Source organism: Poecilia formosa, unplaced genomic scaffold, assembly GCF_000485575.1.
Source record: "Poecilia formosa unplaced genomic scaffold, Poecilia_formosa-5.1.2 Scaffold81, whole genome shotgun sequence".
NCBI lineage: Eukaryota > Metazoa > Chordata > Actinopteri > Cyprinodontiformes > Poeciliidae > Poecilia > Poecilia formosa.
Genome location: NW_006800020.1, coordinates 1,805,773 through 1,833,418, shown reverse-complemented (window position 1 = coordinate 1,833,418; position 27,646 = coordinate 1,805,773). Strand labels below are relative to the sequence as shown.

At 37.4% G+C, this 27,646-nt stretch overlaps 4 protein-coding genes across 12 annotated transcripts in view; 3 read left to right on the top strand and 1 right to left on the bottom strand.

The window, feature by feature from the left end:
* The window catches only part of myrf (myelin regulatory factor), a 26,478-nt gene extending 18,401 nt beyond the window's left edge, over positions 1–8,077 (top strand). For 5 of the 6 annotated variants that reach the window (XM_007556882.2, XM_016673766.1, XM_007556881.2 and 2 more), the window contains exons 12-27: positions 240–440; positions 1,499–1,607; positions 1,754–1,863; positions 1,948–2,108; positions 2,207–2,279; positions 2,391–2,473; positions 2,575–2,643; positions 2,740–2,823; positions 2,986–3,053; positions 3,155–3,229; positions 3,311–3,541; positions 3,716–3,809; positions 3,924–3,986; positions 4,722–4,827; positions 4,934–5,008; positions 5,169–8,077. In XM_007556882.2, coding sequence (XP_007556944.1) covers positions 240–440; positions 1,499–1,607; positions 1,754–1,863; positions 1,948–2,108; positions 2,207–2,279; positions 2,391–2,473; positions 2,575–2,643; positions 2,740–2,823; positions 2,986–3,053; positions 3,155–3,229; positions 3,311–3,541; positions 3,716–3,809; positions 3,924–3,986; positions 4,722–4,827; positions 4,934–5,008; positions 5,169–5,249 — 1,683 coding nt within the window. In that variant the 3' untranslated portion in view covers positions 5,250–8,077. The remainder of the gene's footprint in view (positions 1–239; positions 441–1,498; positions 1,608–1,753; positions 1,864–1,947; positions 2,109–2,206; positions 2,280–2,390; positions 2,474–2,574; positions 2,644–2,739; positions 2,824–2,985; positions 3,054–3,154; positions 3,230–3,310; positions 3,542–3,715; positions 3,810–3,923; positions 3,987–4,721; positions 4,828–4,933; positions 5,009–5,168) is intronic. The other variant, XM_007556885.2, reaches the window with a different exon arrangement.
* Positions 8,078–8,355: 278 nt separating this feature from the next.
* Positions 8,356–10,000, top strand: tmem258 (transmembrane protein 258). The gene is made up of 4 exons (XM_007556880.2): positions 8,356–8,462; positions 8,751–8,860; positions 9,629–9,757; positions 9,848–10,000. The coding sequence occupies exons 1-3, from the start codon at positions 8,460–8,462 to the stop codon at positions 9,753–9,755; spliced, it is 240 nt and encodes a 79-aa protein (XP_007556942.1). The 5' UTR covers positions 8,356–8,459; the 3' UTR covers positions 9,756–9,757; positions 9,848–10,000.
* Positions 10,001–10,908: 908 nt separating this feature from the next.
* Positions 10,909–15,843, bottom strand: tmem138 (transmembrane protein 138). 3 transcript variants are annotated; one of them, XM_016673708.1, is made up of 6 exons: positions 15,718–15,843; positions 15,206–15,268; positions 14,813–15,036; positions 12,776–12,947; positions 11,729–11,804; positions 10,909–11,653 (listed from the first exon to the last, which is right to left on the bottom strand). In XM_016673708.1, the coding sequence occupies exons 3-6, from the start codon at positions 14,938–14,940 to the stop codon at positions 11,541–11,543; spliced, it is 489 nt and encodes a 162-aa protein (XP_016529194.1). In that variant the 5' UTR covers positions 14,941–15,036; positions 15,206–15,268; positions 15,718–15,843; the 3' UTR covers positions 10,909–11,540. The 3 variants fall into 3 exon arrangements, with proteins under 3 accessions (XP_016529194.1, XP_007556941.1, XP_016529193.1); XM_007556879.2 differs by having other exon boundaries at positions 14,813–15,268; positions 15,718–15,842; XM_016673707.1 differs by lacking the exon at positions 15,718–15,843 and having other exon boundaries at positions 14,813–15,680.
* Positions 15,844–16,340: 497 nt separating this feature from the next.
* cracr2b (calcium release activated channel regulator 2B) lies at positions 16,341–27,357 on the top strand. 2 transcript variants are annotated; one of them, XM_007556876.2, is made up of 18 exons: positions 16,341–16,461; positions 17,844–18,100; positions 18,187–18,298; positions 19,455–19,602; positions 20,032–20,178; positions 20,270–20,366; positions 21,127–21,222; positions 21,300–21,487; positions 21,654–21,725; positions 22,488–22,542; positions 23,127–23,206; positions 23,309–23,429; positions 23,518–23,644; positions 25,397–25,478; positions 25,571–25,685; positions 25,895–26,002; positions 26,140–26,216; positions 27,221–27,357. In XM_007556876.2, exons 2-18 carry the CDS (start codon positions 17,846–17,848, stop codon positions 27,321–27,323), a joined length of 1,983 nt encoding a protein of 660 aa, XP_007556938.2. In that variant the 5' UTR covers positions 16,341–16,461; positions 17,844–17,845; the 3' UTR covers positions 27,324–27,357. The 2 variants fall into 2 exon arrangements, with proteins under 2 accessions (XP_007556938.2, XP_007556939.2); XM_007556877.2 differs by having other exon boundaries at positions 16,344–16,461; positions 20,270–20,360.
* Positions 27,358–27,646: the final 289 nt, after the last annotated feature.

Sequence of the window (27,646 nt, the reverse complement as noted above, 5' to 3'; positions counted from 1 at the left end):
TATTTGGGTTTACACATTTAAGGCTAGATTTAAATGTCTTCAGGACACGGTAAAGCCCAGATTGTTCTTACAAAATGTAAGATGGACATACTTTTTTTTTACCATGACTGTAAGCACAATATTTCCAAATATGTGTTTTACTTCCAATGTGTACCACATTGCTATTTTTTTAATATGTGAATCTGATTCCCAGTGTACCTCTTCCTTTGATTTTTTTTTTTTTTTTTTTTTTGCGACAGGCATCCAACCCAGGCCAATTTGAAAGTGATAATGAGGTTCTGTGGCAGCGTGGGCAGCTGCCAGACTCTGTGTACCACCACGGCAGAGTCGGCATCAGTACAGACCGTCCAGACGAGGCTCTCGTTGTTCATGGCAACGTCAAAGTCATGGGATCCCTTGTCCATCCATCAGACATCAGAGCAAAAGAAAATGTCCAGGAGGTCAGGATGAGTGTGTGTGACTCTGTGGGTGCTCTAAAAAAATTTCAGATGTCATCCTTGTACCCCTTACATAGCACAAGGGGTGCAACAATGCACACATCTCACTGGATAAAATATTTATCAAGTAAACAAGATGTAACAAGATTCTATCAATAGTAGGAGAAATCTAAAAAATCCTGCAAATTTGATTTCACAGGTGGATTAAAGGTTTGATTAGTCATGAACTGTGATTTAAAGATTTTTAATTGGTTTACAATATTCCAGTCCTGGAAAGAAGAGCCAAAGAAGAACTGAGAATGTTCTTTTTTTGTATATTGTATTTCTATCCTATATGTTAAGAGATTAAGGCTGCTAAGTTTTGTTTGCCTGCCTGGAAAGTAGTGTTCATTTCCATTTTAATTTTCTGTCAACATAACACACCAAAAAAGGAAGTACATCCATTTATACTTCAAAATAAGTCTTAAACATGCATACATCAGAGCTCAAACACCTTCGAGTTCTAGATTTATAATAATAGCTCACACTTAGTCAACCAGATGAAGCCAAAGAAAAAAACAAACATTTTACTATTACTTTCTGTCTAAAATAGCACAAAGGCAGATAACCAATGACAAAACTCTGGAATATTGAATTTCATCAACCTATCCACCCATTATATATTTGATCCTAGAATTATAATTCAGAAAAGTTTTGACACTCCTTTGTTTCCTTTTTAGCCTTTTATAAATTAACCAGTGAGGTTTGACTCTTGGGGAATTGTGGGGGACTATTACACATTTTGTCGAAATGTTGTGAAATTTTCTTCTGTTTTCTTTAGCATTACATCATTTTCCTAGTATTTTTTTAGCTGTTATCTTTGCTACGTTAGCTATTCTGATATCAAATAAAACATGAAAAGTTCACCATTTAAAACATCATACCTGTTATATGTTGTCTTATATAATGTAGCTGCATTGTGTTTTTTTCTGCATTTCAAACAGTGTTTTAACACTTCTTATATAAAGCTACTTTCTTCATCATACGTTTTGTATTCATGCAGTGCTGTTATCTTTCATCAGGTTAACACCACAGACAATTTGAAACGGATTTCTCAGATGAGGCTGGTTCATTACCAATACAAACCTGAGTTTGCTGCGACCGTGGGCATAGAGAACACAGCGGAGACAGGTAATGACTTCACAAATTATTTCTACTTCTGCAGCTTTATCTTCCTGGCACGATGTGTAGCACAGTATGTGTCTGTGCATTTTTCATCATCCGCATGTTGTCACATCTTCTTGATGCTCTTTATACTTCTACTTCTCCCCATGCAGGTGTCATTGCTCAGGAAGTTCAGCAGATCCTACCTGAAGCTGTTAAGGAAGGAGGTGATGTCGTTTGTGCCAATGGAGAAACTATCCCCAACCTTTTAGTTGTCAATAAGGTAAGGATTGTACAGAAATACATTTTCAAACAAGCTGAACTTCTACATATTGTTGACACTGATTGTGTCCTGCTGTTTTTGAAGGAGCGTATCTTTATGGAGAATGTTGGAGCTGTGAAGGAGCTCTGCAAGCTGACGGACAACCTGGAGACTCGCATAGATGAACTTGAGCGCTGGAGCCGCAAACTGGCCAAGCTGCGGCGCCTCGACAGCATGAAGAGCACAGTGAGCGGCAGCACGGTGAGGTGAGAAAGAAACGCCAATCCCTTTTGATTCTGAGGCATAGGTCCATCTAAAATGTGCCGCATGCTCCATGAAAACAATTTTTTGTGTGTCTTTATAGCCAGTCGGGAAGTTATTTTAGCAGAACAGGAAGTGGTCCACTCAAGAAAAGAACGGTCAAACCCGGGAGCAAGGTGTGTGGCTGAATTATAGCTTTTAAGTTATACAGTGCTTTGCAAAACTACCTACATATTGGTGAACTGCAGTTTGTGCAGATGTCATCGTGTTTAATCTGCCTGTTCCAGAGCTCTCCTCTTGATCAGGGCTGCATCAGTCAGAGGTTCATGCAGGGAATCATCCTGGCTCTTCTTATTGTCATGGCCTTCAGGTTTGTACGCAGGGTTCCAGGTGCAGTAATGGGGTATGTGGAAGTTGCTATGCATACATCTGGTTTGATTATGTCTCGCCTGTTTGCTTGTTTGTTTGCAGCGTCATTTCGATGTCAGTCCTTTACGTCCTTACTCTTCACCATAGAGGAGCCATCACGGAGAAAGACGGGTATGCACTTTTCAGATTCAGAGACAAGGTTACCACAACATCTGTCCATTCCTACTTTTAAAATGATTCTGTTAACTATGTCTCTGTTTCCTGTAGCCATGTTTCTTCTTGTGTTCTCTACATCTCATGGATGCCTATCTTCACTGCTACTATAACTGTCTGTCCGCCTGTCTGCACATGGTACACTGCCAGCTCTTCTACAACTTAAGTTTCCTTGAGCTCTGTCATTCCTAACTTAAATTGCTCAGCTGTTTCTGTTTTGTGTGAAATGGGATTATGTACCACATATGGTCATAATATAAATCACTGGAATGCATTAAAGTATGTTTCTGATTGGTGCAGGTCAAGAGCTGCACTGGAATCATCCCACAAGAATCCTTTAACTTCAGTCTCTACCACACCTGCACCAGGTACTATCGACTTCAGTTTGAGTGTGAAAATATTCAGCTTGATGAATTGAATTAAGATCAATCATGTTGTGTTTTCCCCCCTTTATGTTAAACAATAATAGCTTGCTGTTCAACCACAGCTGTGAACAACCAATCAGCAACCACTCTGACATTGAGTAGTAACCAATCCACATCTGGTGAGAAACATTAACACATCATGTACTCTTATTACACAGCAGATGTGCTCACTGTACAGATGAATTGTCTGTCCTCTCAAGGTTTGAGCATCCCAGTTCCCACTCCTGGTACCATCGTTAAAAAGGCCAAGTCCAGGCAAATGGACAAAGACGGCCACAGCAGGAACCGTCTCAGCCACACATCAGCACCCATGTACTTTGCCAAGTCCAAGAGACCTGTATCCCCAGATGCAGAGGGAGTGGGAACCACCAACCGGTTGCCTCCAGGTCAACAGCCAGCACCACGGAGACAACGCAGCCTGCATGCTAAAGGTACCTGCATGACCACAACCCAGCCATGACACTTCTCTACACATTAGCAGGCAGCGCGCAAATAATATGAAGAAGAATTGGGTTTAATGACCACAAAATCGAGATTGTGTATTTAATGTATGACGGTATAAGGCTGGCTTAGAGAACATGATACATTTTGTTTTTCCATCACAGTAACAGCGACAGCTCCGTCTCTAAGAAGTGTTCACATTGTGGAGACAAACCAAGAAATCACCTCACAAAGTTGTGAGTCAGCGGAAAGCTGCAGGTCTGAAATTAGAAGAATAATAAATATTGGTTATAGGTGGACATATATAGATATTTTTGCTATGACTTTTGCATTAATATTTCTTATTAATGCATGTTTTGTGTCCCTCCGCAGCTACACTCTATCACTTAGGGGACAAAAAAATCATTCCATACCACAAATTACACTACACATGATGTAAGTATAGCATGGGTGCACTATAACACAAATGATGTGATTGTGTTTAATCATAATTGCAGGGTTTCTATTAGGTCTTAAAATGTCATGGATCTCATTATTTGTGTTCCCAGATATTTTTTCCTTGATTTATTTTCTAGGAGATTAAAGTATAATATCCTAAATAAGATTTTGCACTTATTTTTTTATTATTTCTTATATCTTCCAAATACAATTGTAACAGTAAGATTTCCGACTTCCGGTTTTTGAGTTACTAATGACAAAGACATCAACAAACTCATATATCTGTAAAGGCTTCAACAAGGACAGGCATTTCTCAAGTGGTGAGAAGTGTAAACCTTGTTATGCTATTATGATAACTTACTAAATTTTATTTTATCAAGGTGTTTTCAGCTCATTAAAACCCTGATTTCAGAGGTATCTGCTGCAACAAAGAAAAAATATATTATTAGGTTCATATTGAACTGAACAATTTTTCTGATAATGTTAAGTTTAGTACTGGCCATTTTTCCCCACTGCTCTTTCACACTTTAGTTTAACAACATTTACTTTTATTAGTGTTTTGTTTTGTTTTTGTTGATTGTATTAACGTGATTTTGATTTTGTTTACCATCATTGTTAACCTTTTTTGTTGTCTTTCTCTCTTTGACTTGAAGATACAATGGGAATGCATGCTGTAGTAATGTTCTTATTTTAAAAAAATGGTAATGAATATATTTTCTTTTTTTTTTTCAGGTCAAGAAATAGTGTATGGGTGAAACAATGTGGAGCCACCAAAGGACGTTTATGTCCCAACCACACAGAGTCAGAGCTCTATAGTGGACAGAGTACATCTACAAAGGTATATCTGACCAAAAATGATCAGCATCGCTTATATAAACTATTTATATTTTCACAGCATACCTTACTTATTTGCGTCACGGATAAAATCTCTGCTTGTTTCCAAGGGGACGCATCACCTCTGGTCAGTACCTGTTTCGTCTTTCCAAGACGTCACCTATCACTTCCGTGTCTCTCACTCGGTGAGTAAACCTGACCTAGAAAAATAAGGGACTCACTCAGATACTAAAATTGTCATCTGACTCCCTCAGTTTTCTAAATCTTGTGGAATAATTTTGATTTTCTGTGAATGTGTTGATTTTAATATATTTGTTCTTTTGTTGTTGTTGTTGTTGTTTACAGGGAGAAGTGAGTTGTGCCACAGAAGAAAAAATCCCATTGCACTCTGACTACCATTTTCTCATTCAAAGCAGCTGTGTGTGAAGAGGAAGTTGATGTGTGCCTGTTTCTTCACACTTCATCGTGTATTTCCTGTTTGTGGTTCTGGATGCAGACTGTGTATGATAGAATGATCTTTCCTTATTACTGTATATAATTTTAAAGATTTTCATGAAGAACAAAATTTACCACTGTCCCAACTGCAATCTGTACCAAATGAATTTTTAGTAAGTGATTCCTGATTCCTGTGATCACTGGAATACAGTGCCCTCCATAATTGTTGGCACCCTTCATTCAAAATGTGTAAAAATCCGGAAAATAACTTCAGCTGTGATTATTTTTGAATGATCTAACATGGGTGTGAAATGTGTGTCATGATTCAGACTGAAAGAAAGATGTATCCATGGCAATGTGTGAACCACTTACAGACAGAGGGACCTTTAAGCATTACTCTTTTCATCATATTTTTACAAAACTTCTACATTACATTTTGATCTATTTTCTTAAATTCATCCCACATGTTTTTAATTGCATTCAGGTAAGATTGGGACTGATTGTACCCACTGTTTTGGATCATTAAACTACTAAAAGTACCAATGATGATCCATTATCAGTTTTCACAGAGCCACCAGATTTTACTCAAAACATTCTGGAAATGCAGTCCCTTTATGTCGAACAAGGCCTTTGGAAGATGACCAGGCAAACAACAATATAGATCTGTTGTCACTAAACAGTGGGCATTACAAATTCATTTACAAATATTTATCATGTGTTACTGATTTTTTTTTGTTGCTACGGAGATTTTATTTTGGATATATTTTACGCTCTTTACCATCTTGTTTCTGTGGGGGGTAGCAAGATAATGTGTTCTCATCTAGCCTTTTTGATTGCAGCTTAAGTTGTTTTAATTTTTTAATTATTATTTCTCTATAAATAGATGATCAATACGGGGGAGAGATGTTCTCTTGTTTTTTGCATTTTATGGAGTGACTAAGAGAAATGGGGCTCCTTGTGATGTCATGCTTATCTGCCATGAAAACATAAAGTAATTTCTTAAAGTTATAGTTCCTAAACCTTCTGATTAGCTCACCAAGTAGAGTTCAATTTCAGTTAATTAATTATAGCAGACTTGCTGCAGTCTCCAATGGTGATTTCATTACAAGGTATTATTTCTTAATACATTATTTTTGGAACTGAGTAAATGTTTTAAAATGTTTTTGTTTTGTTTTTGTTTTTTTGTTTTTTTTTTAAAGAATTGTGTGAGATTACAGAACTGCAAGAAAGATTTCTATATTTTTACACATTATTTTTAGCAGGGCTGCCAGTGATTATGGAGGCTGCAATATGACACACTAAATACTGTAATGCTCACGATCCAAGCAATATCCAAAAATATATGATTATCTTTACACTTGATCAAATTGTCTTCCATCTATAGCATAAGCCAAAAAATATGTATGCCTTCGGTACTGAATATACCTCAGTTAGAGGATGCTGGTAAAACCTTAGTCTCCACAGTGGAGCTTCATGTTAAGGCTGCTACTGGCATCTACACTGTCCACTTCATCTTTATGGTAAAAAATAAATTAAACACTGTATGGGGTTATAACACTGAATGACTCATTTTAAAATGTTTATGCATTTGGCTACACTGACGTTGCTCCTTATAGAAAGCTGTAGTGGAAATATGAGATGAGACCCCGGCCCTGAGCCAAGTCTTCTGCAAAATCACTGGAAGATATTTGTGTAGAATAAAACTGGAAACTAGAACAAATCACTGGAAACAAACATGATGATACACTGTTGCTTTTAGGATGTGGCAGAGGAAAAAAAAAAAAAAGTCTTTCACTGACAATATTTCCACCAACACTGGAATAGCTTACACTGTACTTTTTTAACTGGACAATGCTGGTAAGGCATAATTGGTATAATTGCACATTTCAGGTGTAATTTCAGGTGCATGTCCAATCATTTCTCTAAATACTACATCATGGCTTTGAGGGTAGATGTCTTCAGGTGTATTTTACCTTTTGGATCTCGGAGCTGAGTGTCTGAAAGGGGAATGATAAATTTGAAAATGTTGCACTGGTTTTACTCTTCTGTGTATTTTGTTGGCTCACTATTAAACATTTTCCCCAGGCCTTAAACAAACTAAGACTATGCAGTGATAGCGTTTTTATTACATCTGTATTATATGTTTTCTTGTTTTTAATTTTCTTTTTTATTTCTAATAATATTTTGATATTTTTTCTGACATAATGTGTTGATTAAAAACTCTCATGTGTTGTGTGTTTAAAACATCTATAATCAGGAAAAACAACAACAAAAAAGTAACTCAAAGATAACTAGCAATGAACGGGAAGAACAGCCATCAAACAGAGATTATAGCATTCATAATGTAGACTGTGTGATTCTTTCACTGTACTCATGTGGGTAGAGGGTACTATTTTAGCTATTTAAAAAGCACCAGTTAGCATAAACCACTGTAGCACTTTTGTCACTGTATATAAATATATATATGAACTGCTTTTGCTTCATCCAGTGCATGAGGCTGATGTCAGATTCCCAAGGTAGATCTGCATTCCATATTATTCTGTTGCATCATTTTGTACCTCCTTTTTATCTGATGTCCTTTATTTTTTTTTTCAGTTTTTTTATTTTATCAATAATATATTAACTTAGCGTAAGATGGGCACACATTTGCAATTTTAGATCTATTTGAAAAAGAAGAAAAGCATAAGGATGAAGTTTATTGCCTGGAATAATATCACTACTTTTAAACATTTTATTATTAAAGCTTTTTTGGGGGTCAAAAATTCGCTGTAATACTATGATTGCATGCAGCAAATAAATTGATTATTGCAATGTCTGAATGTGTCTCCTTTTTCTTGGGACTTACAAGATCATTTTTCATCCTGTCCACTGGATGGCAGTCAATCATTTAGAATTTCTAGAAAGAAAATAGTACGGTATGTCCTGAATTTTGTCTCTCAGGTAGAACACACATAATAAAAGACTCATTGATGACTCTTTCATTGTAGATCACTAGGTACAAATTTACAGAGCAAATAACGAACAAAATGTATATAGCAGTGAGAGATTCGAAAGGCAAATTTTCCTGAAAGGCTAACATGAGGGAAAAGTTATTTGACGTAATGACGTCATCCCTACGTCCAGAAAAAACCAGGAAGAAGTAACCAGTACGTGGCCTTTTCATCTTGAACAGTAGCTGCGGGAATCTCGTTTCGTCACAAAATGGTAATAAATTACTATATTTATTACTCAAAGTATATCATATTATGCTTTTATACATGCAACCTTAATATATTTTGATAGCTTCATCTTTACACGTTGTATTCTAGTTCCCGGATAAATCAATACATTTTCTGAATGGAGCAGCTAGCAAGCATGCAAACGTTGCTGAGCAAGTCATTAAATGTCTTCAGATTATTTGTATCACTTACCAAAGCCGGAAATTATTTTTATGTTGCGTTACTTTGATAAATTTCAGTATTTTAAAGCTGCTTGTGTTTGCTGTGGCTGCAGGAACTGGAGGCCATGACCAGGTACACCAGCCCGGTGAACCCAGCGGTGTTCCCCCATCTCACTGTGGTCCTGCTGGCCATCGGAATGTTCTTCACAGCCTGGTTCTTCGTGTATCCTTCCGCTGGTTCTGCTACCTTGCTATCCGTTGTACACAGCATAAAGGACAGGAGAGTATTAAATGTTCATTGTCCCCTACGGATGCGCCATATGTATTGCGCCATATATGGCAACTTACATTTTCTATAACTTGTAACTTGTCAAAAAATAGTAATGTAACTTGAAATATCTCCTGTATTGATTGGAAAATAGGAGAGTTTCAGAGTTATAGACAACACAATTTGCAGGGGCTGAACAAAAATATATGATGACATATCAATTCACTGGACTTTTGGTATATGAATGTTTGAAATCAAACTCACAGCTGGGGGATGTAGAGTGGACATTGAAAAAGCAAAGTCAGGATACACACAAAAAATAGACTATGCTGTACAATAATTGCACATTCTTATGAATCGTTAGCTTGAGCTAAAAATAAAAATAAAAAATAAAAAAAAACCCTCCCCACAAAAACCAATGGGGAGATCAAGCATTTCTCTGCCAGTACAACAGGTTCAATGTCATTAAAAATCCCAGTGTTGTGATGAATTATGTTGGCCTTACAGTGATGATTGGAATTACGACGTATTGTGGCAGTAAGAAATAATAATTATGGACATTTAAAACAAACCGAGGAAATACAAATATTACAATTAGAATAAAAAGTCCAATTGGTGAGTTTGATATTTTAATGCTTTCACCAGCCCATTTCATGTATATTAGACTGAGAGAGGGTTTTTTTGGGGGGACTTTGGTCTGAGTTTACCTGAACTTTTCATCAGTTATGAAGTAACATCAACAAAATACACAAGAGACGTCTACAAGGAGCTGCTTATCTCACTGGTGGCTTCACTTTTTATGGGCTTTGGTGTGCTCTTCTTACTGCTGTGGGTGGGCATCTACGTATGAAGGTACATGTCAATATTGTCTTTACATTAATGGAGGTTTTTTGTTTATTAAGCACTTTTAACTGACTTGTATCTGTTTCCCTGCTATTTTAGGTGGCTAAGTCAAAAGAACATCACACATTCCAACGGGACAAAGAACATCCATCATAACACAACTCTGGCTTTTAATTTGATGGCACCGACAATATTATTTGAATCACATGGACTCTGGATTTAATTTCACAAGTAAAGGATTTGTACAAATTATGGTGTGGTTCTTTAAGTCTCGTGAGTGTTATTCTTCTATTAATATTTTAATAATACAATATAGACAGGTTACGATTAAAGTAGGGTCATGTTGCACGACAATAACTCATGCTCTGTTAAATCTGTAATTTCATTGAAATAGACTGTTAAGGCTGTCTAGCTAAAAGATAATTAGTTATAAAGTCATTTAGAGTTCAGGTTTAAAAATCTGTTAAGATGGCCTGCAGTCATTCATCTCTAAAGCCAGAGTATTTCTAGAAGATACAAGCCACGCAGAAAAGCCCTGGCAGGAATTCCAACTCAAGACATTCTTGCTGCGAGGCGACAGTGCTAACAATTGTGCCATCATGGAGGCTTTAATCTCACTTAAGTTTCAGCTACTTTGCAAAGAAGGGGCAAAAATTTCAGTCTTTAGATATACAAATATCATTCTGATATTCCTCGAAAGACAAGAATCCTTACTGCAGTGGAAGGCTCTATTCAGTATTAAATCGTGACTACTGAATGTAAATGCATGCCAATCTTCATATTTTTATTAGTAGAAAAATAATAAAAACCATGTATAATTTTTTTTTATCCTTTTCACAATTAAGCTCCATTTTGTTTTGGGCAATCACATTAAAAAAATTAAATTTGCAATAAAAACAGGACATAGTGGGACAGCTACGTTTGCAAAACGGGTAGTTCAAATGATACTACCTGTCTCAAACAACCTCGCAGCTTTTACCAGGTTGAGAATAGTAAGTTATTTTGACACACTGAAGGCTATTTGTAGTGTGTTTTACTAGTGGCACCTTAAAGCCTCAATCCCTGATTAATCTTTGGGTTAAAAATAGGGCACCCTGCTTCACCTTGTCTCCTGGATAATACTGACTAGCCTACTAATGTAATGAAGGATTACACCGTAATTAGATGAGGATTATTTAATAAAAAAAAAACATTGAACACATACAAAGATTCCAACTAAAAACCCAACAAAGTTCACATAGAAATTGGCTTGTTTAACTCACTTTTACAATGTAAACAGCACAGGCTAACATTTTATTAAGGCAAACAAAAACATCTGATTGCTTTCTTTGAGGGAAATAATAAAATTCTACCAAATGGACAAGGACTACATCTTAGAGTCAATGGGTACAAAACATAAAATTAAATGAAGGCAGGCCAAACTTTTATCTTTCTTTCGTTTGCAGTAAGTGTGTAGTAGATTGTTTTTAAAAAGGCCACAAAGATTAACAGGCTCAATCCTGATTAATACTATACTACATGTACCATCCTTGGTTTGCCTGCCAGTGTAAACCATTTAACTGCCTGTCTGCCTCACTTTGAGGAGCCAGATAAAAACAAACTGTGAAACTCTGAGTCATTCACTAACAGAGCGTGAGTTCAATCTCTGCTCAATGGCAATTCTCTTTGAGTTCAACACATTACAAGCATAAAATCTAAGGAAATCATTCAGATATCAGTCACTGGTGAGCATGCCCAGTCTTGGCAGTTTCCACAAGGAGCCTTTATTGTTTCTCTCGACACTGTCCCGTTGTCACTGACGAGCTCTGGCAAATTGATCACGCAGCCACATAGAGTCCTCATACAGCCTCGGGTCCCCCATGTGCTCCGCTGTGCGCTTGTATAAGTAGTAGTACAACACAGCCGCTGTTAACAGACACAAGCTGTAAGGAAAACCAGCAGTAACTCCGTTTGCGTCTGTTTTATCTTTGAATTAATTACCTGTTCTCTGGAAAACAAAGAGAGCCAGAAGACCATCTGTCCACACAAAACGGTTCGAGTCGAGCCATCTTAGGTTCTAGGAGCGAAAAGGTAAAACGCTCACAATGCAAAGCAATTACACAGGGATGTGAAAATGTATTTGCCCCATTACAGATCTCTCAAGATTATGTTTCAATGATGATTTCACTGAATGAGGGGAAAAAGCAATCCAAACCAACTTAATCATTATATGAAAAAGGAATTATGTCATAGGTCTTATAATTGGCTGACCCATCCATGAGTGTTTTAAATAGCTGTAGAGAACATTTTACTAAATATAAAGATTACATTTTTGTTTTTGATTAATAAACATAGATTTTGTCTGGCAAACATCAGGTTTACAGCTTTAGAGTTTCTGTATTCTTTTCTTGGAGCGTTGTGTTATTGGGGGATGATGTTTTGCTTTACGCAATTTTTTTTTAATGGTAATGGTAAAGAGGTTGCACTTGTATATCATTTTATAAAGTCAGAGGACTCCACAGCACTTTGCAATCAGTAACTGGCTTGTTTAGTGGCACTAATGGCGGTAAGCTATATTGTAGCCACTGGGGCAGTCTGACAGAATAGAGGCTGCCACTCAATAGGTACCACCTCTGACCAAAGATACAACAGGAAAGTGACTGAGACAGACGGAACAGGGGTTCAAACTGGCAGCCCACCAATTACAACATGAACCCCTACCTCCTGAGCCACATCCTACTTCATGCTGTCTAACAGGTTTTTGTTCAAGTGATTTCTTGATTGGTTGGACCAGTAACCAGGCACAGATGTGGCTTTCCTGGAAAATGTGGTTAATTAATGGTTGAGTTGATTTCTCAATAAATGAAATCATTTTAAAACTGTACTTGGTATTGAAAATTTTAAATTGTCTGGAAAAAAAAATCTGTAAAGAGGTGAAATACTTTTTCACGGCACTGAACACTGAAAGAGTGTAGAAGTAAAGTCAGAAATGTCTTAATTTCTGAGTTTCTGTTTGCACACAAACTGTCTGTGAAGGCCGGAGCATACCAACACCCAGCAGTGGAAGCAGATGCTGAGGGTCAGGTAGAGAGCGGAGAAAAGGAGCAGAGCCCTGAATCTGCCCAGCAGCACAGACACAAGGCCGACCTGGAAGACGTAGGTGTTGAACATCATCAGGAGGATGATGATGACGTTGAACAAGATGGCGATGTCCTGGATGCTGCAAACACAGTTTTTGTTGGTTTATTTTGGGTGCTGTTTTTGGTCTGGTGACAAGAACATGAGGTGGGTTTTTTTTTCCAGTCACTGATTCTGACTGGCATCTTGAACAAAATAATCTACTGCTTTGCTGTCCTGCTCTTTATATAGTAACACAACAATAAGCTTTATGTTTGGGTAGAGCCTTCAGTCTTAAGAATGATGGATGGTGCTCCTTTGGTCACCAGGTGGAGGAGGGGCAGGTCAGCATTACTCGATGTTCTTACTCTAATTTTGGTACATACTATTTTTAAAACACTGGTAGACCTAAACAACGGTGGAATTAAATAATATCAAATCAGATTTCTATCTTAAATTGAGAAACACCACATTAGTTGGCACCAGGAGAACTTACCCACCGGCAAATCTGTTGCAGATTATCAATCATCCGCAACATGACTTTTATATATCTGTACATATTTATAGTTTACTTATAGTTTTTCAGTAATTTTCTTGTGTACTCTGGCAGCCAAACAACATCATTTCGTTGCCACATTCACTGTTGTGTCTTTGTGCAAAGACGATAAACTAAATCTAAGAAACTGGATTTCTCATCTAAAAGGCTGCTTCAGTTCCTGAAGAAACTCCTGAAACATCTTCAGTTAAGACAAAACTTTCAATCAACCTTCTCCTTAAACACCTGGAATTTAGAAGCCAGTAATAAATTAATGCCAAGAGAAAAACTAAAATATATGACGGAGGTATAATTTCTGGAATGCTTAAGTTCAGGAATCAAGAAAAAAACTGAACTGTGATTTTTTTTTTCTCACATCAGACACTATTTTTTGTGTGTGTAGAGCTAAATCTGTATTACTTTCTAATGAAAGTGACACTCGTCACTTTCAATTGTTTGAATTTTAAGCTAATTGTATTAACTGAAATACAGTATTAACTGCACAGTTAATTATACAATTAATTGTATTAACTGTGCAACAGTTAATATAATTAAATGAAAACCAACTGTATGGTTTCCAATATATTTATTACAACAGATGCAGTAATCAATTGGTGACATTTAAGACTTTTTCTATTTTCCCTTGATTGACTACTGATAAATCCTGAAAAACTATTCAGGAAATTTTGCTTTTGGAAAAAAATCTGGTAAAAATTAGGGACAAATAGGCTTGTCACAATAAGCAATAAATCAATTAATTGCATTAAAGCAAGCTTGGTAATTTCCATTTGCATGATTTATCTTTTTTTCTCTCCCTCTTTCTACCAAAGAGTGGACACCAAAAGTCTTCAGTCTGCTGCATTGGTCTCAGCTAGCCCTTTTTTGAAGGACAATTTTGTTAACAGAGACTTCATAACTCATTTTGTTTGTCGTTTCTGTTGTTTTTATTTATCTTGGATACTTAACATGTCTGCAAGTTCCAGAATTAAATATTCGTTAGAATTTAAAGATTACTGATCTTAAAGAGGGTGAACTTGCATTATTATGCCACTACCATTATATTATGTGAAAATAGTCTAAAAACAACAATATTATCATTTATCACAATAACTTCTGGGACAATTTATTGTCAAGCAAAATTTGTTATTGTGAGAGGGGAAAAGGCTGTGCTTTGATGTACACATTGGGATTATTAAGTCCTTCATTTTCTGTTTGATTACAACCTCAAAGACCCAGACACAAGTCTTTTTTTTCCGTTATGTGTTATAATTTCTTAACAAAAATGCAAATCATTCAAAATCAGATTTGGCAGCTCAGAAATAAAAAAAATATCTCAGAAATCATATTGGTTAAAAAAGCCTTATCTCTCAGATCTACCACTATTTAACTTTAATCAGATGATATCTAAAAAGTTATCATATTCTGTGACTTACATGAAAAGCACAAGTTGGATGACAGGAGCTCCTCTCAGAAGTTCACTAAAGGAATTAACGAAGAGGTCATAGGCCAGCAGGACCAGTTGGATTAGGAGCACCAGTGAGTAATTTCCAGTCTGAAGCATCTTTGACCCGATCTTCACTGTCCTCTTTTCCTTTGCCTGGTTTCCTTCACGCTTCTGACTAGTCGATCTATTCGCTTAGCATGAACCCCGTACATTCTTCAGCACAAAAACACGGTCCATATGGTTATACAAAGTGGAAAAATAGTCCATTCACATAATTTATTTGGTTGCCTTTTTAGAACAAATGTTCTGAAATATTTTTTGGCAGAGGTAAAAGAAATCTGAGGACACAAGTCTGTCCAAACTGTCAGCGAAATTCTGGTACTTGAGCATGCTTTATCCTGTATGATGGCATCCTTCATGTAGAATAACCCCTTGAATGCATCACCTACAAAGAAAAAAACATAGGCAGTAAAATAACAGAAACGTTGCAGAGTAAAGGAAAACTTCCAGCAGAACATAACATCCTGGGAAATCTCCACCGATACGAGGAGTTGATGTAAGAGCTCCTCTGCCTCAGACAGCTAAATTAGAAGTAAACCCATCCATGTAAGGTCATCATGCTGTTACACAGGCAGGCATGTGTAAAGGTCGCTGCTGGGATTATGGCTCTGAGCGAACTAAATTTACGCAGGCACGACGACAATCTCTTGTTTTGTTGTTGTTCTTCCATCTGCTTTTATTCACCTAATGACGACTGTCTGGCGCTGTTTTGTTTTGGTAGCGGATAATCTCGGAGACGGATAACTGTGGGATTTCTACAAAATCTACACACCTTTACAACAGCAGCGACTGTTATACAAGCAGAGTTTAAGAAAATGGTCATTGTCTACTCACCTGAAGTAAAAGTAGCTCTTCATTTCACCTCTTTCTACTTTTTCCCCCCAAAACGATGATCGCTTAGCGCATCCCCCAGCCTTTTTCAGCAGTATCGCATGTATTTCCGTAATTCCATGGTAACGCTTCATTTTTACCGTAATGGCAGCAAAGCGAGGGCAAGTTCATTTGTGTAGCACAACATAACATAGTAAGTGAAGTGAAACTGCTTTAAAGAAAAAAATAAAACAACAGAAGTTAATTCATGTAAACACATAAAAAAATAATTACATCAAAAGAGCGAGAGTTTAATTTGAGCAAAGCATTGTTGTTGTTGTTATTATTATTATTATTATTATTATTATTATTATTAGTAGTAGTAGTAGTAGTATTGTTTACAGAGATGTTTTTCAAGGAACCATTTTTTTCTGTACATCCCTTACTTTTATGAAATTCATCGCAGTGTGGTCTCTGATGACTTGAAAAGTCAACGTGCTTCATTTCTGACCAGCAACTCTGAAATGTATTAAGACTACCCAGTGCCATATGAACAAATATTTGTTTTAAATATATTATTTTACAGTGAGCCAATGCCATGCTTAATGTAATGTAGCAAGAGCCAAAAATTCAATTTTCCGGGCTACTGTAAACATTACGGTAAATATATGAAACGTGCAGTCGCCCTCTAGTGTCTAAAACAGGAACTTGAGTGAGTGACTTAAGCGATCAAAGGTAGTGGACTGTGTAGTACCGCGGCTGCGGCAGGTAAGTAACCAAACTTTTTCCAACTTCGGTTAGCTTATTATGCAACATGTGTCCCTTAAATTAACTCTGACCCTCTTTTTACTTCACTATTTCACTGTAAATTGTTGTCTCCGTGGGGGGCTTCTGCTTTAATTAATTTTTAATGGTCTATTTTGGTGGGTTTTGTTTCCTCTGCTTGAAATGCTGCCTTAAGTTTCAAGTTTCGCATTCACTTAAGAGCATTACACGTGTCCTAAATGCGTTTAACAAAATTATATGTGCAATTTCAAACGCAGATATGCACTTTGTAACCGTTTTGTTTGCTAAACCTGTTGTTTTATCTCAAGTGCTCTGGTATTTTTGGGAACATATGTTTGAAGTTGAACCACTTAAGCGGAACATCTTCTGCCACCTCTTTAAAATTAATGTAAAATGAATAGAGTCTATTGCAGTTTATTAACTTTGGTGTGGCTTCTGGCTTGTTTAGAGTTCGACTGACACACTAAATCTCTAAAACACAATGTTTGCACAAGTCTCTTATCTGGTGTACTATATCCTTTAGTTTTGAAAACTTCCCAGACCACCAGCTAGATAATTTACAACTATTATCAGCGTTTTGTTTTATGTTTTAACAGATAGCGGAGCAGAAAGATACAGTAGAAAGGTCAAGGCATGTTATACTAAGCCTGAGGATGTTAATCACCCCAACATATGTAAGACCAAAATTGCTTTTGTTGGATTATAATGAAAAATGTGACTTATGTGAATTCACTCTTACTGTAAAAAAAAATGTATAGCTCCTTGTATTCAATAGAAAATTCCAAATGTTGATGTAGCTACTAATGCTGTTTACCCGTAGCTCTTTGGAGTTAAATCTGCTTGTAATTGTGGTAGCTTTGACAATGCAAACAACTGCAAATGTTAAATTTGCATCGCTTTCTCTCGTTCTAGCTGCTCTCCCCTTCAAGAACACATAATTCTTCTCATATGACACCATCCTGTTTTTAATCACACACGTCCTACTCTCCTTTTAGGGAGAACAACTTGCTGTGCTCTGCAAATCTGTATATGATCTTGACACACCTTGTATTGATAATTTGGCAATAAATATGAAGGAATAATTCCTTCAGTTATTGTGGCATGATACAAGATATCTGAAACTGTTATGAAATGTGATGTAGCTCGGACTGACAGCCTTCGTGTCATGTGCTCAGTCATAGTTTACTCTGCACCGTGTTTAACAAGGGAGTAGTCTCACGGACACTTTCTTGATAATTTAAAACGGCATTTTCTACAATCATGCAAGCAAGACATTGGTTCCAGTTCATCAGGAGAGTTAAAGTCCTGTTTTGTAGGCTAGAGATTGACTGAATCATTTCTTCCTCTTTTTTGTCTCCCTATAGGAATGTCTATGTGGCTGAATGATGGTGAAGTGCTGGTGGGCCAAGGCAGGGGTGAGGCGGTCCCACTAAGCCCCAGACTGAGGAGCCTACCGTCTGGCAGCCCCAGGCTGAGTCAAAGACGTAGCCCGCTGGCCTCACCACATGCCAGAGAGCCGACGCCGCTGAGCCCACAGGCAGAGACCATGGGCAAAGCCAAAGAGCTCTTTGTCCTGTGTGACAAAGAGGGGAAAGGGTTCATCACAAAACGGGACATGCAGGTACAATGGGTGGTTTGGTAGAGCAGCAGCTTTAAGGACATTCATTTTTAAAGTGTTGATTTTTATGTTTTTGGTTCTGTGGTCAGAGGTTAGAAGGCGAGTTGCCGCTCTCCCCAGAACAACTGGAGACAGTGTTTGAAAGTTTGGACCGAGAGAACAATGGATTTCTCACTCCTGTTGAGTTCAAAACAGGACTTGGTGAGTGGGGCTGTGAAACGAAGCAAAGCTGTTTGTGAGACACATTGCCTTGAAAAATATCCATACCCCTTGTATTTTTTTTTTCTTCACATTTTTGTCATAATAAATCACATTTGGTACTTGATGTCAAAGACTAACACAAAGTAGTACATAATTATGAAGTGGAAGGAAAATGATAAGTAACTTTATTTTCTTTTACAAATAAAAATATGGAAAGTGTCTGCATTTGTATTCAGTCCTTCTGGGTCAGTATTTGTAGAACCACCTTTCTCAGCAGTTCTTTTTCGTTTTGTCTCTACCAGCTGTGAAGACTTTATTGATTTAAAATGTTTATCTTTTTGCAAAATGGCTCGAGCTCAGTCAGACTGAGACATTTTCAGGTAATGCTACGGACTCTTAAATTAAATTTAGATTTGGACTAACTCTGTCCTATTTTTGGGTGTTTAAACAGCCATACTTCCCAGCATCCCCACAGCATGATGATGCATCCTTCATGTTTCACAATGGAGATGGTGATATACAGTGTTAGTTTTCTGCTAAATATTTCATTTTGCAAAAAGGCCAGAAAGTTACATTTTGGTCTCATCAAACCAGACCGCCTTGTTTCATACGTTTGGAAGAAAATGCTAGAACTAAGTAATGTATTTCTTCTGTCCACTTTTCCAAAAAGACCAGGTTTGTGGATATCTGCAGGCTCTTCCAGAATTAGAAAGTGGCTTCTGACTGGTTTTCCAATGTTCTCTTTGGCTAGCCTGCCAGTTTAGGTTAAAGCTCATTTCTTGGTGGGTTTATAGTGCTGCCCTACTCTTTTGATTTTTCTGATGTTGATTCAACTTCTTCACAATTCTTTCCCTGACCTGGCTGCTTTATTTCCTGGTCTTCATGATCCTTTGTGTTCACCAACAAACCTCTTAGGACTTGACAGAAAATCTGGACCTTTTTTTGTTGTTGTTGTTGTTGACACACAGGTGAACTCTTTGCCCTGGATTTCAACGGCATCAGTGAACTGGTACAAATGTATTCCACATTTTAAGATTTTTCTTTGTTAAACATTCATCATTTTCCTTCCACTTGAAATTCATGGAATGCTTTGTGTTGCTCTCCTATGACTTACCTTGAAGTCGAGGCTGAGCATGTTATTGGCTCCTTGGCTCAGGTGAGCTGATGGGTGTGGATGAAACGGCTGAGCTGAGCCCAGATGGATCGGAGGCAGAGAGGGACGATGTAGACTGGTCCCAGGACCCCACCGCAGCCAGATTTGTCAACATACTAATGGAGCTGGGAGCTGACAAGATGTTCAAAGAGTAAGACGTATTACTTTACAGAATGTTAGTGGGGAAAAACGGTAGCATATTGTCTCTGAGAAGGGAGGGTGTGGTGTTTAGCTGGATGGCATGGCCTCTATGCTTTGAGCACCAGATGTCATAGAATGCTAATGAGTATGAAAATGATGTGAATCATGATCTGTGTCATTTATCTGTGGTCCTAAATCTTCAAACTATCAGGAAAAAATAGAGATTTTCAATATATTGTAAAAATCAACAAAGGTACTAAAATAGTTTATTTCTGTTGGGCTTTTCTGCCTCCTGTCTGTAGATTACACAACTCTTTTACAATCTGTTTAAAAAAATCTTGTGTATTTGCTAACATTAGGTTGCAGGTGAACCACAGGGATATCTATTTATAAGATTTCATATACTGAATTTAAGTGTATGGTTTTGTGTTTTTAACAGCAAACAGGAGCTTTTCACCCTGTGGTGTGAGCTCCAGAGAGACAGCCCAGAGCTGCTCGGTGCCCTGGAGTCTCTGTTAGTCCACGCCGTGTCCAACCTGCAGGACGCCATCAGAGAGAGAGACACTCTGGAACAAGCTCTTCTCAGGTCGCTCCTTCCTCCTGCTGCTTAAATGCTGTGCAGTTTATATGAAAACCATTTGAAAAAGAGTTAATCTTCTAAACCCGTTCTGCTTCAGAAGGGAGAGCGAACATGACAAGATGGTCCGATCCATATATGAAGAAATGGAAAGCCAGATCAGGGAGGAAAAAGAGAAATGGGCCGCTCAGGTACAGGTATACAATGCTCTCGAGTTCTGGCATTCTTGGCAAAGATGTGTTCAAAAGTCTGGTTGTTATGGAGATTTAGTAATCCCCCCACATCTCCACTGGAGCTTATTTGCTGCACTTCTCACATAGTGAATTTAGGAGATCTCCTCCATCAACCTTTATTTAACTAGGATGAAAAAAAAATCGTTTTTTTTTTCGTTTTTTTTTTCTTTTTTTTTAACAAGAATGTTCTGGCAAGAGACAGAGCATAATTACAAGCAGTCAGTTACAGATCCACACACTTTTACTCAATAACAATATAATTGTTGAAAATTAAAAACCTAGGTCCTAAATCACCTTAAAGTCAATGACACACTGCCTGCATTTACCCAAGGTTTTTTAAATGTTCCTGAAAGAATAAAATGACACAAATTCCTTCAACTGAAGTTTGTTCCAAAACTGATTCTATGCTGCAAAATCAAAAGCCTTTTTACCTTCAGTACCATCCTTTACAATGAAAACCTGAACTTTTTCTCTTCATATTTATTTCCCAGGGAAATAGAAATATTTGAAAATTCACTTTTTTTTAATCCTTGCTTCATAAATATACTTAAGTTTTTCTCCAGTTTTGTGTAGCTTATGCTAAAAGCTAGTTTTATTTTAAATCTTTCTATGCATCTACTTCTAGATGTAGAAACAAATTAAATTGAGTAATTCAACCAATGTACCATTCAGCAAAAAAAGCAAAATTGTTTTAATTTATTTTTTGCTCCATTTTAAAATGAAGGATAGCTTAAAGGAGAAGCAGAGAGGCCAACAGCTGGAGGAGGAGCTGAAGACACGGGAGCAGGAGTTGGAGAACACAATAAACAAGCAGAAAGAGGTGGGGGCATCCCAGTGGTGGTAGACGTATCTCTCTGTAAGCTGTTTGTGTTCACGGGGCTCTGGCTTCGCTTTCAGCTCGAGACCAGAATCCGAACACTGAATTGTGAGCAAACCAACATCAGGGAGCAGAACCGGCAGCTGCGGCGCCTCAACAGCCAGTTGCAGGAGCAGGTGGAGAGCAGCAGAGAGAGGCTGCAGTCCGCACTGCGTCAGCTCAGCCTGCTGCAGGCCAACGCCGCTCAGGAACAGGTGGCCCGACAGAGGTCAGCACCAAAACATGTCAAGTCTGATGAAAGTGATTTAGGTTCATTGGCTCAGTCATGTGACTTAAGTTTTCATGATGATCATTCAACGAAGAGATAACTTCATCAGTTAATATCTGGCAGGGTTTGTTATTCCTTAGCACTGTTTTCTTATGCATCTCTGTAGGAATGTAATGAGGGTATCAAGAAACATCAAAAAGGAAAAGGAAAGTCTGATGAGGCAACTTGAGATATTAAGGTAAGCTTAACCAATCTGTTATCCCAACACGATCCAAAGATGGAAGCTATATGTGAAGAAGAGAGTTTTAACCGCCATTGATTTGATAGACATGGTTTCCATTAGATGTTTTTATTATTTTATGCTGTGATGCATTTAAAACTAAACAAATCTGGTTGAATGTAAATGTTGATACTTGTAATCGGTGCTGCTGTCTTGCAAGGTCCTGTTTGGAAAAAGAGATTATAGATCTCAATGTGTGGGTTTTTGTTTATGTTTTTGTTTTTTTATCTGGTTGGATAAAGATTGTCATACAGTGTGTTGATTAAAAAGTGTTGATGTTGTCTCTCTTTATCATGTTTAATTTTGACTTGTGACTATGTAAAAATCAAATGATGTTCTCTGTTTGATATAAACATTATTAATGTTTCTGTTCTCTACAGTTAGTTGTATTAAATGACAGCAATGTGAGATTCTACCAGCTAAATAACAATCAGCCGCATGGACTGTTTGGTGTCAGGCTGGATTTAAATGAGCACTTATGAAAAAATTAATTTTACAGCCAATCCAAGACGGCATAGAACAAAATCAGGTTTTGAGGCTAATAGAAACATGAATCCCCAAAGAACTGTTCTTTTGCTTGCTGCTTTGGTGGAGGAGGCATTAAACTGATAGAAGGGATTATGACTTCACTGTAGGGAATCCATTTCCCTCAGTAATCATTTTGATGTTTTCTCTCTACATTAGCTGTGTATTTAAAAATTTCATTTTTTTTTTCTTTAGGGATATGAACAGGAGGTTGCGAGATGAGAAAGATGCCCAGCAATCACTTAAGCTGGTTAGTCACCGACACACTGTCCTTTCTTCGCAGCCATTCCCTTATCTCTTCAGTGAAGACCCTTGTCCTCCTTGGACCCGGCAGGTTTATCCAACCTGAGCCAAGTCTTGGAAAAAGCACTGTGCTTTCCTCCATCCCCTGGACAATGATTAGTCAAATGGGCAGCTCTTGCTAATGACTTAATAATCTAAGATTTCTGTGGAAGTGGTCAGTGAAGCGAAGGATTGTACTTAGTCGCAATTTACTGTCCTGTGTCAACGGGAAAAGAAAATGTTTTTGTTACCCTTACTGAACCCAACAAGTAAACTAAACTGGCTTAATGTTTGTTACACCATGTCAGTAAATTTGTCTTCAAGTGAATTCCATACATGTTTAATTTTCACTCACAGAAATGTCTGGAGCACAAGCTACGTCTTGTATTTTTTTCTTAAATTATAATTTATGAAAGAAAAAGTGTATGGGAAAAAAAAACATTGTGTTAAATTATTTTGCTGCAGAATAAAGTATTTTTGACTCCATTTCTGTCTTTTTAAATGTGAAAAGCATCCAGAGAAAATACTCATGTTGTCCACGTAATCTTCTAGAATCCAAACGTCACCAAGTCTCTGCAGAAGAGAGGGTCAATATTAGGCAACTACTTGCAGCAAGACAAGCCAGTAGGAAGGTTTGTATGATTGACAGTCTACATTTCTTTTTTTTTTTTTTTTTTTTTACAGTAATGAGACGGACAAGATTCAATTATTTTTCTTTTGTGTTGATCCTGAAGACGGCTGAGCTCTTCTGAAGAGTTGGAATTGACTGATACAAAAGAGGTCACAGATTCATCCAAGACCTGTCTACCGTCATGTAAAGTCCTAGATGAAAATGTTGAACAGATTCAAACTCAGGTGGGGAGAATCTTAAATATTCCCTCTTAAAAATATGAGACTAGACCAAGAAAAGTGTCAAGTTGGGTACCTTTTACTTTGCTTTTAGAGCAGACTTGTCGGTCTACAACGAGTGTTTAAGGTGGTGTTTCTGGGTAACTCGGGGGTCGGTAAGACCTCCTTCATCCGGCACTACTGCACTGGAAACTACTGCAGTAAAATGAGTTCGACTGTGGGTAAGCAATTCTCTATTGCACGCCAACATTCATATGCGAGAGTGATGGGTAGTATAGTTTTTACTAAGATTGTTAGCGCCACACTAAATTAATTACTATAAAATACATTTTTCTGGAGCATTTTTTTTAATACTGATCATAATTTTCAAATCTCTGGAGAACTACACTATCTGGTTATTAATACTGGTAATCATGGTCTTTTCATGTTCTATCAATGGAATAACATTTAAAATGTGTTAAAACTCTGAGACTGTAGCTGTGCTATGATGCAATCTGGAACCGAATTCTGGTCTATTTCATAAGACTGTGGAAACAAGCTTATATTTCCAGACTGTAGTCATCATGCCATTGTCCAAAAGTTCTTACTCCCTTCTTGATTACTTGCAAAAATCTATTCTTGAGATATAACAAGATAAATGTCAACGTAATAATGTATATCTTCCCTTAACATCCAGTCTTTACAGTTGGTTTCAGGACATTCTACAGCAATATAACTATTATGAGAATACCAGAGACTGTATTATTACTTTAGTACAAAGGTTTAAAATGGACATAGAAACAAATATAAATGACAAATGACAACTAAACTTAATAATCCCCTGCCAACTCAGTCTGAGTCAACCTTAAGTTTCATGTTTCATTGCAGACTCTGAGTCTTAATCACCAGTCTTGGACTGCAGAGATTTTTTTTTTCCTGCATGGTCCAGTTGAGACTTAAGAGCTTTGGGTACAACTGTGTTTATGTTCAACCATATAACCAGATACAAACTTAATTCCTTGGCACCTTATTAAATCTAGAGTTTGGTGACTAAATACAAAAGCTTATATTTCCAGACTGCGATTATCTTACTTGAATAATATTAAAAACTTGTTTTTAAGCAACACTGTTTGACTAATGCCTCATCCTTTAATACACTTTTGATCAGTCTGTCCTCAAAAGGACAAACACCCTGCTGTGTAAACAGTCACATGGAACGGTACTCTGTCATGTCTACCTGACAAAAATACACACCTACTATTTACTCTTTGTCACATGTCTGCTGCTTGACATCAGAGAGGAGGGATTAGGATAAAAGTGTGCTTCACTCTGAATTTTTTAACATGTCACATTACAGTCCAAAACTTTAAAGTAAGTTATTGGAATTTAATAAGTGAGAATGTGGAGGAAAATGACTTTATTTGTGTGGAAACTTACAGCTTGTCTGAGTGAAGACAGATTGGTACAAAGTTGTGCATAATTGTTTGGAAGGAAACGTTTTCATATTTTTCTAAATAAAAATCTTACTTTTTGTATTCAGCCCTCCTGAGTCAGTACTTTTTAGGATCATCTTTCAACTGAATTACAACAGGAAACTTTGGGGCAGCTCTGTGCCAGCTCTGCTTCATAGACTCAAATCTCTGCTTTATGTTCTTCTGGTAACACCTCACGCCCCGTCAGATTGGATAGAGAACATCTGAGAACATCTATTTTTAATTGTAGCCACAGACTTTATGAGGATTTAGGTCTGGACTTTGACTGGGACATCCCAACACAAAGTTGTACTTTGATCTAAACCATTCCAATGAACTGTAAGGTTGCCTGTTTGCTCAGCGCCGTAGTCCTGCTGGAGGCAAAAATTCACTGCAGTCTTTTGCATCTTCTCACATTATATCTTCCAGGATAGTGTTGCATTTGGCTTCTCCTATCTTTTAATAAACTCAGCTCTCCTGTCCCGACTGCAGCATGTTGTGATGACGTTTTGTTATTTCTAGGTGTAGATTTCCAGATGAAGACTTTAATTCTGAACTCCACCACTATCACATTGCAGCTGTGGGACACTGCGGGCCAGGAGAGGTCAGATGTGTGCTTTTAATTTGCAGAATCTTTGACCAGTCAGTTATAAGTGGCTCAAGTGACCTATAATTTAAATGTTTGCATGTTTCAAGGTATCGCAGCATCACTGAACAATATTACCGAAAGGCAGACGGCATCCTTGCCATGTATGACGTAACTCACAGGGCCTCCTTCAGTGCGGTGAGAGGATGGATGGATTCCGTCAGGGTGAGAGGCCGGGCCTGTTCTGGCAAATGCAAATCAGTCATTTGAATACACACAAAGGTTATTGAGGAAAATGATCATTTAGATTCTCAGTGGCATAATAATGATCATTTTGTTTACCTCAAAAACTCGTGTGGGGAGACCTCTTGTTTCTCTCACGCTTGAACAAACCATCAAGTCAATCAAGTCAGTGTGGTGTGTTTTCCCTCCAGGATAAGATGTGTGATGGGACTGTGCTGATGCTGCTTGGAAACAAGCTGGACTTGGCAGACAATAACAACAGAGAAATCACGAGACCGGAGGGGGAGAGGCTGGCAGAGGTGAGCTGCAATTTGAATATTCAAAGAGCTTTCTGCACTGATTCACGTAAAGTTGCTGCCTAGATTAAATAAACTATATTAAAATATATAATAAATACAAGATTTGTCTTTTTTGTTGTTGTTGTTGGCTTGCACAGGATTACCAGGCTTTGTTTCATGAGTGTAGTGCCAAGACTGGGTATTACATGGACGAGCTGATGGTTCACCTGGCTGAGTAAGAAACTGCAAAATGTTTCTCTTCCACTTACGGGAAATTTCAACTTATTGGTTTTAATAACATTAACTTCAAAGTTATCCTCTGTTTTTCAATGATCTAAAAACAAAAAAATATTGGTAACATACTGAAATTTGTCATTTTATTGTGGTTATATTGCAATAAAACGTGAAAAGTTTCTAGTAGTGTAAATATTTTAGAGAGAGATTGTTAAAGGGGACGATTAACGATTTTCCACATTTTGTTTTTCTTTATTTTGGATTTCTACTGCTTCTTAAAACAGCCCAAACTCTTAGCAGAGCCACCCAGCTGTTTTTTTAGCAATAAGTTACATGAGGTGTTTCTTTGGAAGATAATGTCGCTAATCAGCAGGCACTGTCCCTCACCTATCAGGCCCAGAGAAGCCCAGTCCGTCACCTAGCAACCTGTCACCTGGCAACCCAACCTAAGCTACAACACGATTGGTCAACTGGTTTATTTGGATTTAAAGAAACAAGAGGCCCTAAAACAGCTCATTCTGGAAGCAGATAGGCCATGGTCATATAATAACCTTTTTGCGGAAGCATAATTGGCCCTCTTTAAGAAACAAAACAACAAAAAATTCCCCCAAATATGAAACCACAAGCAAATCTTGGTTATTTTTGGCAGCTTCAGTAGAATTGTTCCCCAAACCACATGATCATTTTAGAATTTGCAGGTTTAAATGCTTCCTTACATATTAAGAAAATGCACCACAGCTTCAGGCTTTGTCTTTAAATATGTATGAATAAATTAATATCTGAACAAAACCAGGACAAGTTCCTCAATCTTGTGTTAAGCCATTCCATTAAAATTCTTGTTTCTTAATGTACATTGTTGGTGTGTATGTTACTGTTGAGTAGGCTGTAGTTGCTCTCGCACAAGCTGACAATTAGAGGTGCAAAACAAAAAGTGTCTGCATAAATCATGTGGTTTATTTTATTTCCGTGTTAACTGTTTAAAAATAAATTATCTTCTTATTTTAGGATGCTGGTGACCAAGGATGATCGGCAGTGTGAAGACGCTTTTTTACTGACAGAGGACACAGCTCAGAGAAATTGCTGTGCTCTCAGTAAAAAGAAGATTTGATGCTTTTGGAAAGCTTTGTTACAAAAATTAAAATTAAAAAAGAAAAAAGAAGATTTGCAGGTCAGTGTCACACCAACAAGGACTGCCCAAAGTCACTTCATTAAACAAGAAATTGTGGCTCTTTTCTCTTTTTTGACCAACTTCTATTGTATTGCCATACTTTGTATTATCAAATCTCTGTTATAAAATATATATTTTTATGATTTTTTTGTGTGTGTCCTTTTTTTGTGTGAGAGTTTTACTGTAAAGCCTGTGTGAACATGTAGCCAGATGGGGGCAGACAAGCCCTCTGTGTGGACCGTGGAGGCGGTGAGGTGTGTGTG

Coding starts and splice junctions, on each gene's coding strand:
- tmem258 (XM_007556880.2), top strand. Junction 8,861..9,628: donor TTCACAGCCTGGTTCTTCGT/GTATCCTTCCGC, acceptor ACTTTTCATCAG/TTATGAAGTAACATCAACAA.
- tmem138 (XM_016673708.1), bottom strand. CDS start 14,940: ATGCTTCAGACTGGAAATTACTCACTGGTGCTCCTAATCCAACTGGTC. Junction 12,948..14,812: donor ATCCAACTTGTGCTTTTCAT/GTAAGTCACAGA, acceptor CTGTGTTTGCAG/CATCCAGGACATCGCCATCT. Junction 11,654..11,728: donor CTTTGTTTTCCAGAGAACAG/GTAATTAATTCA, acceptor GTCTGTTAACAG/CGGCTGTGTTGTACTACTAC.
- cracr2b (XM_007556876.2), top strand. CDS start 17,846: ATGTCTATGTGGCTGAATGATGGTGAAGTGCTGGTGGGCCAAGGCAGG. Junction 18,101..18,186: donor TCACAAAACGGGACATGCAG/GTACAATGGGTG, acceptor TTCTGTGGTCAG/AGGTTAGAAGGCGAGTTGCC. Junction 20,179..20,269: donor CTGGAACAAGCTCTTCTCAG/GTCGCTCCTTCC, acceptor GTTCTGCTTCAG/AAGGGAGAGCGAACATGACA.